At 45.6% G+C, this 11,941-nt stretch overlaps 1 protein-coding gene across 1 annotated transcript; it reads left to right on the forward strand.

The window, feature by feature from the left end:
- Nucleotides 1–130: 130 nt before the first annotated feature.
- LOC311190546 (solute carrier family 22 member 2-like) lies at nucleotides 131–11,474 on the forward strand. The gene is made up of 11 exons (XM_084262493.1): nucleotides 131–676; nucleotides 2,992–3,095; nucleotides 4,199–4,353; nucleotides 6,010–6,178; nucleotides 7,487–7,601; nucleotides 7,704–7,810; nucleotides 7,926–8,140; nucleotides 8,561–8,669; nucleotides 9,355–9,467; nucleotides 10,803–10,902; nucleotides 11,329–11,474. The coding sequence occupies exons 1-11, from the start codon at nucleotides 266–268 to the stop codon at nucleotides 11,393–11,395; spliced, it is 1,665 nt and encodes a 554-aa protein (XP_084118619.1). The 5' UTR covers nucleotides 131–265; the 3' UTR covers nucleotides 11,396–11,474.
- The last annotated feature ends 467 nt before the right edge of the window (nucleotides 11,475–11,941 follow it).

Consider the following 11,941-nt stretch of genomic DNA (forward strand, 5'->3'; position numbering starts at 1 on the left):
TGGCTCTCAGTGGCTTTTCTGGGAAAAAGGAATGTATGTGCTCTGATTAGGGGTTAAATGCAAATTCCCCCTGGGTGAATTAAGGTCTGATTTCAAATGAAACCTAAAAAATAAAGCTTGCAACATGTAGTTTAATAATTTATGGAGTTACTCTTGACTTTTGGTCAAATGTCTTTGTTACTTAAATAGCTTTGCTGCCAACTAAATATATCAGTGCTGCAGAGAAGACCTAGATGAGGTTTTTGGGTGCGGTTTTGATGCCAAAATGCCAACCCTAGATGACATTTTAGAGCAGATTGGAGAATTTGACAGGTTCCAGAAGCAAACCTTCTTTGTCCTGTGTTTGCTTTCTGCTGCCTTCACCCCACTGTATGTAGGTGTCGTCTTCTTTGGGTTCATCCCCGAGCATCGCTGCTTCAGCCCCGGGGTGGCTGAGCTGAGCGAGCGGTGTGGCTGGAGCCTGGAGGAGCAGCTCAATCACACGGTTCCTGAGTGGGGCAGCCACGGGGACAGTTTCAGCAGCCGCTGCAGGAGGTACGAGGTGGACTGGAATGCAACGGGCATCAGCTGCACCGACCCCCTCGGCAGCCTCGTGGGCAACCGGAGCACCGTCCCCCTCAGTCCTTGCCGGGACGGCTGGGTCTACGACTCCCCAGGGACCTCTATCGTGACCGAGGTAAAAACAAATAGCCCCCCACTTTGCTTGCCCTGTCAGCTACAGACAAGCTGAGGGATGTGGGAAAGGGTTGGTGTAGCCCAGGCTGCTTACCTGGACAGGGGGATCCTCTTCTTGTGAACTTGTGCAGGGAGTTTTGCAAGTTGTCTCCCCTCTGCTCTTGCTGTGAAGCATTCCTTGGCTGCTCAGGAGGCTTTTATCTCCAGCTGGGGAGCAAAGCATATTTCAGCAAATAAATCCCTCGGTAGATAAAGTCCAGTTCTGAATGAAACTCTCGTCACATGAGAGGTCCGATTGGTGGAGGTGAGTAAACATCGCCTGTGAGGCATCAGCAGCGCGCAGAATGACAAACAAAACACTCTGGTCCCAAGTGGTCATGCTGCACAGACCCACCATTATACCTGGGATCTGTGCCCAGATGTGAAGGTCTTAATTTTTTCTTTTTTTTCCTTTCTTCTTTTTTTTCCTTTCTTCTTTTTTTTCCTTTCTTCTTTTTTTTCCTTTCTTCTTTTTTTTCCTTTCTTCTTTTTTTTCCTTTCTTCTTTTTTTTTCTCTTGAAGAAAGTCTTCTGATGTTGGTTTCAAATATGGTTGAATGGATATGGGTGAAGGAAAAGATAATCATCTCCTACTATGAACCATCTTATTTCAGGAATAAATTGCAGAAGATCCAATTTCTGCAATTATGTAAATAAGCTGAGAATGGTGTTTAAGCTCTTGGGGTACCTTAGGGTTTTAGGTGCTTTAATGTTACAAAATCAATTTTTTCATCCCAGATACTTACTTTTCATAGAAAGTTCCACCAGCCTTTCAGAGATGAAGGATGTCAGCATTCTTTTGCCCACTTATTGAACACACAAGAAGGGCAGGTGAATTCTGTGCTTTAGCAGCTTCAGCTTTTATAGTTCTGCAAGCGGTAGGAGCTAGGTTTTAGGTGGTGTACTGTAAGTGTACTTCTTTCAGCAAAGTATGGACCGTGCAGTATTGAAGGGAGGAGCTGGAGACACCTCAAATGGAGGGTGCAGCAGCGCAGCAGGCACATCTCACTGCAGAAGGCTCCAGCAGATGCTGTGGTCCAGGTTCCACTCACCATGATCTCCTGAGATTGTGGGAAGCTGAAATCTTGCAGGAACTGCTTCGTGCAGTCACACTCTCACATCGATCATCTTCACTTCTTTTTCCTAAAGGGGGTGCGTGGCCAGACCTGTGGGCCTCTTTCCTTCACAGGACAGCTGGAAATATCACACACCTCTCTCTGCATTTTGGCAATGTGTTTTGCTCCTGGATGTGACTTTTTCTGTGAAGGCTCTTCGGCCCTGTTATGTTGTCCCTTGATCTGGCAGTTAAGCAAGGGGAAGAATAGCGAAGGGTGAAGTGTGTTACTTTGCTTGAAGGAAAGCAAACTTACCCATGGAGGAATACCCTCATGGGAAACCCCACAGAGCATCAGGAGAAGTATCTGCTTCTACCTTGACTAAAGATGAATAGCTTTAAATAAGTCCAGTTACCAGTAGAACGTGAAGGGATTCTCAGTCATGTTAGGGCAGCTTTAGGAAATAGGTGACTCTTCAGTAGCTTTTATGTGTGTCTACTTCAGTGAGATAAGAGAACTAAGGCCAAATGGCAGGTCTATGTGCATGCGTGTGTGGTATAAAGCTTGGCCCTGAATACACAATACTGGGTTTCCAGGCACATTAGGCTGGAGGTCAATTTAGTAGAGCAAAAGGCCAGACCAGGGAGAAACCGCTCTGGCCTTAGACACAGATGCAGATACCTCCTCATTACCTCTTCTTTGGGGAGATGGTGCTCCATAGGAAGCTGGATGAGGGAGGCAGGTGGAGAGATGAACTTCTGCAAGAGTCTAGGATACCTTTACTGAAGGCACCATCCATAGTCTTGAGGGGTCTGCAGGGACTACTGTGGCATGTGAGGGTATGAGGCAACCAGAACTGCTTAGAAATGCTCATGATCATTTACAAGAAAAGCTGTTTGAAGAGCACAGGGTGGTCATCAGGCCCATGCCAACTTGATCTGTGAGGCCTAAAACAACTTAGGGTACTAATCTTGACAGGTAATAACTCAGTTATGTTCTTTCCAGTAATGAGACATGAATGGGCAATACCAGGAAACTGCTCAAGGGGGCTTGATCCTTTTTTTTTTTTTAATGTTGGACACTTAATTTTAAGTCAGTAGGGTTTCTGGGTGCAGATTAAATGGTCATGGACACAGAAACAAGATCTTTACCTGAATCAAAGGATACTTATGGATGTGAGCCAGCTCTTCATTTCACTCTCTTGCTTCTGGTTGCTCTTTTAGTTTAACCTGGTATGTGAGGACTCCTGGAAGCTGGACCTCTTTCAGTCTTCTGTGAATGCTGGGTTTTTTATTGGCTCCATAAACATTGGCTACATTGCAGACAGGTACGTGTGGGCTCACAGTAGAACCCTCTGACCCCCCCTTATCAGTGTTCAGCAGCTAAGCTTAGATAAAGGCAGAGAAAGGTTGTGCAACTGCTGCCATCTCTGTTCTCAAAATAAGGTCAACCACCTGGATGTTCAGTCGTGATATGAAGAGTGAGTGCTCTGTCTTTTGAGTCGTACCTGGTGGCTTGCACAGTTCTTTCACTTGGAGAGTCTTGCAGAGCCTGCAAAGGACTATTTTAGGACTGTACACCCCAAACTCCCTACTGTGCTGCACCTGAGCCCTGGGGTATTAACTGAAGCCAGGAAACACCAGTGTGGAGCCCCCACTCAATGTGTCATGCTCTGTGTTGCTACAGCTTGGAAAAAATCTTGCTTCCTTTGGAGAAACTTTGAAATAGCAGATGCAGACATTGCCAGATGGGTACAGCAGCAGTGACTGTGAAAAACCAGAAATCCCCATGTCCTTTAGGTCCCTGTTCAGAGCCAGCTGCCCCAGCCCAGGAGGCTGGGATTAAGAAGCAGCAAACGCCAGTATTTGAAGGTCCATTTTCCCTCTTGTTCCCCTCCTGCCTAGGACTGTCAGTACAGCAGGCTCTGAGTTGCTCCAGCTGTGAAATGCATCCCACTCACAACAAGGTCCATACATGCTAGATTTCTGGAGTTAAGACTGTGGTATATGTACCTGTGATAAATCTGGTGCAGAAGATTTACCGGGATCATATTAACCCATAATTTTTTGCCTCCGTTACAACCCCCCCCCCAAGCAACAGATTATTAAACTGCCTGTTTTGAAATCCAGGGATAACAGTCACAGTCCAAATGTAAACAGGGGATTATTGTTCTTCAATTTGGGAAATTTTTCCTTTTCCTGAAAGCCTTTGTGGGATTGCAGAGCAATCAGCACAGTAATTTCTCAGGGTATAGAAAAGCACATGAGTGAACAACAGGCTAAGAATAAAAGTCAGTATGTCTTTATCCTTTGTATAGCAAAACTGGATTTTTATTTTTTTCCCCAAAGATGCACAAAGCTTTTACTAATTTAACCTGCCTGTGTTTCCATGGCCAGTGTTTTGCTTTACACATACTATCTTCCAATCCAGGTTTGGTCGTAAATTTTGCCTCATATATACAATTCTTGCAAACATTATCTGTGGAATCCTTCTGGTCTTCGTGCCCACCTACCTGTGGATAGTCATCCTCCGGTTCTTGCAAGGGCTGGTCAGCAAGGGCTGCTGGACCGCAGGCTACATCCTGGGTGAGTTAAGACCTTTTCCCAGGACCAAGGTTGGCTGCAGAGGATGAAAAAAACCAACCCCAAAACCCCCCTGAACAAAAGCTGTTTAAAAAATGCCTCCCATGCTGTTTTATCCTCTGAGAGTTTTCTCTCTCTGTGACTTTTTTCAAGCCTTGTCATTTAGGGAGAAGCAACTGTGGCCTTCAAAGCTGAAGCAAGTGATGGTCTATTAGGGCCGTTGCCTCAGGGCGGGCTTTCCCCTGTGGTGTCAGCTCCGGTTTGCAGATCTGGGCTCCTCTCCACCCCTAGGGCACCAGCTGAGGAAGGAGACAGCCCTGGGGCAGACTGCAGCTGCTCAGGCCCAGTTGCAGACAGGGTGATGACAGAGGTGGCCATTAAAGAGGCAGGCAGAGGGTGGGGAAAATTGGAGGCATTTTTATAACACAAAGAGCATTAAAGGGCAAACACAGGCTTTGCAGCCTAAAAATAACCGAAGAACAGGCTGTACTTGCTGTGGAAAAGACAAACTGTTTGGGTATCCATGCAGTTGCCTGAGCTGAGGCCAACTGCAGGGCAATGCGAGGAGCCAGGCTGCACTGATGCCTCTCCCCACGCCGTGTGCTGATTGCGTCTGGCGGTGACGCACGGCTGCGTGGCAGCAGGGCTGGAGCCAGCTCAGGACCACTTTCTGGCCTGTGGTAGAGCTCCCTGGGACTTCTCTGACTCCTATGGTGTGGAGTTCAGGCTCTTGTCAAAAATACTCAACACAAAGCCATGGCCAAAGCAGCAAATTAAGTATTTTAAATGCCGCTCAATAGAGCTGTACCTGGATTAGGATGTTGGGTGGCCATAGCAAATAGCTCTGAGTGATCCATTTCACTGTGATAGTGGAAAAAATGTAACTGTCAACACCCTAAACTTCTATTAAGCCTTTTAGTGTGGATATGTGGCTGATGCAGTTATCCAGATGTCTGATATAAATCAAATAAAAATATCTGGCCCACAGTCCAGACCATCTTTTGCCAAAACATGGTTGTTCCTTCCTGTGCATATTCTAGATGCTGACTTGGCCTCTTAAACCCTTTTTTTCTGGCACAAATGATTTCTTCATCACCTCTTCCTGGGGACTTTGCCATTTTAGAACATAAAATCCCTATCAGGACAATGACTTGCCCTATCCTCATATTTGCCCTCAGTTAAATCTTGTTACTTCTTGTTTTGCCTCAAAACTCTCATGAGAGAGAAATCACACAGAATCAGCCCAAAAGCACCTTTAACCTTGTGTCCTCTCCCTAAGGGTGGCCAATACTGAATGCCCAGGGAAAGGTACAAGGATATAAGTAACCTTGTTGTCATGGTCTCCTGGGTCACATTATCCTTCAGCTGCTTTGATTTACTCAGAAATTTCCATGAGAGAGGACAGCACAGGATGCCTTAGGCCACCAGTGTAAGAGCAGGAGCAGGGGTTTCTCGTCTGCTGAGAGCTGGTGACAGAAAAGCAAAACTTCCTTTTTGAGCACCAGGGGATTTTTCTCTGAAGGCTTCATACCAGGAAGTCCAGGATTACCAAGATGGTTTCTTCAGGTCATTAACACTGCACTGGTCTTCCAGTGTCCCTGCAGAGTCAATCAGTGCTGTGCTGAGATGTCATTCACCTATCTCTCTGTGTGTTTGCAGTGACGGAAGTTGTCGGTCCGAAGTACCGGCGGACAGTGGGCATCCTCTACCAAACAGCCTTCTCTGTTGGGCTCCTGGTCTTTGATGCCATTGCTTATGCTTTACCTCACTGGCGCTGGCTGCAGCTCACTGTCACCCTGCCGACCTGCTTCTTATTGCTGTACTACTGGTAAACTGGCTGTTGTTGTACCTCTGCCCACAACCCAAAACCTAGCTGCCTCTGCCTCCCAGGGCTTTGCATTGAGGGAGATTTGGCACCACTTTTTGGTTATGTGTGCCTCTTTGCTGTGTAGCTCCTCTTAGTACAAAATGGAGAGGGAAACAGCAGCCTTCAGCAGCTGAGATGATATTTTATCTCAGTCAGTGCACAGCACCTGACTTCTATTTGAAGGAAGGACCACTTTGAAGAACACCATGGGAGACTTGTTTAATATCATATATTGCTTTTATTAAGCATTTCATAAAGGAAAATAGATGGTTTGACATAATTTAGTGGATCCTACACTAAAAAAATAGTTACTGAGAGATTGTTAAATGCTGACATAACTGTATCAGGTTGTTCACGTGTTCTTTTAATGAAAAAATGTCACAGCTTTGTGTGGTCCAACTAAAACAAGGCAGGTAGAATCACAGATTCATAGAGTGGTCTGTGTTGGAAGGGACCCCAAGGATCAGAGTTCCAACCCCCTGCCACAGGCAGGGCCATCAACCTGGATCTACTTGCCCAGGGCCTCATCCAACCTGCCCCTGAACACCTCCAGGGACAGGGCATCCACCACCTCTCTGGGCAGCCTGTTCCAGCACCTCACTCTCTCTGTAAAAAAAACTTCCCCCTAATCTTTAATTTAAATATTCCCTCCTTTAGCTTCAATCCATTGCCCCTTGTCCTGACATTGTCTACCCTTTTAAAAAGTCAATTCCCCTCCTGTTTATATGCATAGGTTGTGCTTTACTTCATATTCTCTCCTCCCTTTGATATTTTTCAGTTTGATTGCTTTGACTTGAGAAATTGTCCAGATGGGTCAAAAGGATAGGAATAGTAGAAAATGATTCCTTGGCTTCTTTTTTGTCATATTTGGAATTGGTTAGCCAGTTCCAGCTGGTTTACTTCTTAACCTGTGATGGCACAGCTGCAAAACAGCTCCCTGTGGCAGCACTACTCTTGCTCAAAGCCCTTCACCGATTTATCGTTAATAAACTCATCTCTGAGTAAAGCCTCTACCACAACTGTTACTGTTCCCACTTCAGCAGTGGTATATATTATTTTTTTCCTAATGGTAAGGGAACACAAAAAACACCCCACCAAAACAAGAAAACTAACAAGCCCTCCCCCCCCAACAACAACAAACCAACAAAAAAACCCCATATTAAAAGAAAGAAACACCTGCTTCTTCAATCAACCCCCTCTATCCACAGTATCCATATATGGGAGTAATATGTGAGTTTTGGTGTATAATAGGATTAATTTGTATTGTAGGTGTCTTCCAGAGTCTCCCAGGTGGCTGATCTCCCAAGGAAAAAATGACAAAGCTATGAAAATTATCAGTCAAATGGCTAAAAAAAATCAGAAGAAGATGCCTTCCCACTTTGAGGTGAGCTCATAGTTTTCTTATGCATATAAGCAAGTATCATAGTCCCTTCCCTCTATTCCTCCCAGTAGAAGCTTACTGTACTTTGCACTTGCTCTTCTGCAGAATATTAAATTTGAAGAGGAAGATGGTGGAAAGCAGAGACCTTCGCTCATTGACCTTGTCAGGACACCACAGATGAGAAAAAACACATTAATTCTGATGTACAACTGGTAAGAAGACGATGTTGGAGAGCTGGTTTTGAAACTTTGGTTATGAGACCTCAGCAAGACACAGATCTCAGTCCTCTGACTGACTAACAAAGCTGGGATGCTCTTCTCTGCCCAGGTTCACAAGCTCCATCCTCTACCAGGGGCTCATCATGCACATGGGACTAGCTGCTGGGAACATGTATCTGGACTTTCTCTATTCTGCACTTGTTGAGTTCCCAGCTGCCTTCATCATCATCGTCACCATCGACCGTGTAGGGCGGCGCTACCCCTGGGCTGTGGCAAACCTGGTGGCTGGGACTTCCTGCCTTGTAACAGCCCTGATCCCAGAGGGTGAGTCATCTGCATGAGGCCATGTGGCAGCTTCCACGCCTGGCATTGTCCCCTGGAGTCAGCACCCACCTCTCTCTCCCTTTTCCCAAGGTCCAGCCCCAAAGGTCTGCAAACCCACACCCATCACCTGGTGCCACCTCCCTGACTTTTAGCCGTGCTTCTCATGATACAGAAGAAAAATTGAGGGTGACTTATAGCACTCTAATAAATCTGAAAGCCCCAATGTCCCACATGATACTTTGGGAGGGTCTCCATGCCAGCTCACATGGAGCAGCTGTTCCCAGTCCCTCATTCAGCTGAAGCAAGGCCCCTTAAAAACATCAAGTGATATGGGATCAGAGCCCCCCCTAAAATGACACTGGTGTATTTAACTGACTCCTGCTGGGATACTTTTAGTGTTGAATGCATTTTTCTCTGCAGACATACATTGGCTAAAAGTGACTGCTGCCTGCATCGGGAGAATGGGGATCACAATAGCCTTTGAAATGGTTTGCTTTGTAAACACTGAACTGTATCCAACATACATCAGGTAGGTACATCCTCCCTCCTCCCCATTGGCTTTTGTCTTGGATACAAGTAGTTGAGGCCAACAGGTATGTTACATTTTATGCTGAACTACGTTATCCTCAAATGCTTTAGAACTGCACGGGTACTGCTGAACATAAAACACATGGAGTAAAGTGCTTTAAAAAGTAGATTCATGGGGACAGCAAATATACTTTAAGGCAGATGAAAATTCATGTGGCTGAAGTAAAGGGAAAAGTGGAGACAGCCTGGGTGGATGAGAGTCCTGAAGTCCCTCTTAGTGCTCACATTTGTATCTCATTTGAGTAACAAGACCATTTAAATGGATCTGTCCAGAGTGGAGTCTGCTATGGAGAATGTATGTTAACTCAAGCCCTTCATGTGAGGACTGGATTTTTTCCCCCTATTTGTAAGTGGGCTGTGGGGTGAATAGCTCAGGAGAGCGTGCTGCAGAAATCTAAAGCTTGGGAGTTAATTCTTCAAAATTTCCTCTTTGGCCATTGCCTGCAGATGTGTCTAAATAACTGCTGAATGTGCCCACCTGTTCAAAACTAGGCCTTTTCAAACTGTGTTGTTGGTGTTTCGTGGTCTGCTGAGCTCCATGCCCACTGCAGGGCTCAGGACTGTGTTCCGTGCCCCTCCATCCACAGTTCTGTGGTACTAATGTAATCCCTTTGCTGTTGAACCAGGAACCTCGGGGTGATGGTCTGCTCCTCCTTGTGTGATGTTGGTGGCATCATCGTCCCATTCATTGTCTATAGACTGGTGGAAGTGTGGCATGATCTGCCACTGATAGTCTTTGGTAAGTGCCACCTTACCTCCTTGCCAGCCACTCCTGGGGTGCAGCAGTGAGGCCCAAGTTTCAGAGGGAAGGAAAACCAGCTAAGGCAGTTTCCACAAATTCATCAGGAGTCCCTTCTTGTCTACAAAAGCCACAGCCGTCAGTTTATAGTAACCTGGAGTCTGTTTATGCATTCATGTTTCCTTGCCCTTATTGTTGTTCCTTGCAATTTAAAGGAAGCTGGAGGTGAACACAGGTTCAACAGGTGGCAAAGAGCTGCGAAATGTTCTAAGGTTTCAATGCAATTAATATCTTGCTAAATTCCAATCTGATCCATCACTGCTTTTCTGTGTGGAATATTGTCTCAGTTCAAGAGCCAAAACCTAGAGCGTCACATAATTGCCTATTTCATGGAATTCAAGCGTGACTGTTACACTTCAGCTTTTCTGACAGCCCATTAACTGGCTGCTCTTCAGCTATTTGGAAAGAGGTTGGTAAAGAAATGCAAGATGAGTGTTTGCAGACTAGTTACATGAACTCTTGGGTCAGGGTCTGCAAAACTCTGCTGAATCTTTAGGTCACTATTTATAAAAAATAAACCACGTATTGAATGGCAACGTGAAGTTTTTGCAGACAGCACATTTAGGAGGGTGTTTGGTAGAATTAAAATGTAAAGACCAAACATAAAAGGCAGTTAGAAGAAATTATTAGTGGAGAAGCTAATTATGTTGTGTAGGCGATAATAAATTGTGTGTGTATTTTCTAAATGTTATGTAAATAGCAGAAAAATCTAATCCATTTCCTGGCATACACTCTGATTAGGAAAGTGTTCTTTCCTCTTTACAGTCATCTGTCCAGCCTGAGCCACCACAGTTCAGTCTAGAACTCCCTGCTGAACTCGGCTTATTGCAGTCTCCATGTGGTTGCCACGTTCTCCAGAGGTGGCATGACAATTTTGCTTATAGACTTGTTGTAGCTTTGTGTGGCTGAGTTGGGCTGGAGGGGGTTGGGGCTGCCGGGGTGGCTTCTGCCAGAAGCAGCCAGAAGCTCTCTGCAGGCCCCAGAGAGCAAACACCAGCTGACTCAAGGCCAGAGTCATTGCTGACCAAGGCCAAGCCCAGAGGTCACAGCACCTCTGGGAATCACATTTAGGAGGAAAAAAACCATGCAGCTGCCATTTCTCCACCAGAACCCAGCCACACAAAACTATGACAAGAGCTTTGATGTGTGCATCTTGCATGAAGGAGGAATTAAAATCCCGTTTACGAGTCCTTTGTGCCAGGCAGTAGAAGGTGGTGTATGTGCTGGAAATTGCTGTGTGCTAACAAACTCTTGGTGCATCTGCTTGGTTTGAAGCTGTTCTTGGTTTGATTGCGGGTGGATTGGTGTTGCTTCTACCTGAAACTAAAGGAAGAGTTTTGCCTGAGACTGTTGAAGACATTGAAAACTTTCATGGGTGAGTCAGGATGATGAACTTTTAGCAGCTTTTACTTGAAATTGTGCAAATTCCCTGACCAGAGCTCCTTGGGGAAGCCCAGGGGTTACGTGGTTGCCTCCTGTGTTTCCAAGAAGTTGACAGTTGGTTTCCAGACTCTGGCCTATTAATAGCTGTACTAGTCTCTCAAACCTGCTGTAAGACTATTGTAAATGTTATTTGTTCTTAAAACCCAAATGATCTGGGAACGGGAAAAGGGCATTCTTGATAGCAGCTACTCATGCTGTGCGTGGAGCGCAAGTATCTACTGAGGAGTCAGAGCCAAACTAGAGGATTAGCTGTTCATTTTCTCTGGGGAAGAAGCAGACCAAGTGAAGAATTTGAAGCAGGGTGATCACTGAACACCTTCATTCCTGATTTGCTACTCATGTCCTGTTATTCTTGCAGGCAAAGTGTTCAAAAGGCCAAAAAGATCTATCTCCATGTCCAAACGTCGGAAGTGGCACGTGGCTGAAGAAGGCATGACTCTTTTGGGGTAGCCTGCTTTAAGGCACTCACATGAAAAGCAAATTGGAATAAACACTCTTCTGACATGCCTCTTAATTTGTCTGCCTATCCTTTATTTACAACGTTTGGCAGCGTCTGATGGGATTTGCTCTATCATCGTGTACCTGCTTCCCTCTCTGTATGTATTCTCAATGTGTAGCCACTACAATTTTCTTGTCTTAATATCATCTTGATTGTGGATAATCCATCCTTTTTTTTTTTTTTTTTCCTTTTTTTTGTACAGGGCTGTTTTCCTAAGCTTCCATAGCATGATAAATGTGCATGCAAAAGCATGCACAGTTTTATCAAAAATACTATGTTGGAACTCCAGGGTGGGAAAAGCATTCCAGCTGCCAGGGGACTGAGAGCCCACCAGTGTCCTGCTCCACTGGAGGCTGAGGATGGAGCTCTGCGTGTTTGGAGGGGGCAGCTGTGTAGTGGCATCCCTTTGGAGTGAGCTGTGCTCCAAGCTGGGATTTGGCCTGGGATCCTGTGCCCTGGAGAGCACTGGAGG

Source organism: Gallinula chloropus (genome assembly GCF_964237585.1).
Source record: "Gallinula chloropus genome assembly, chromosome: 3".
Lineage (NCBI taxonomy): Eukaryota > Metazoa > Chordata > Aves > Gruiformes > Rallidae > Gallinula > Gallinula chloropus.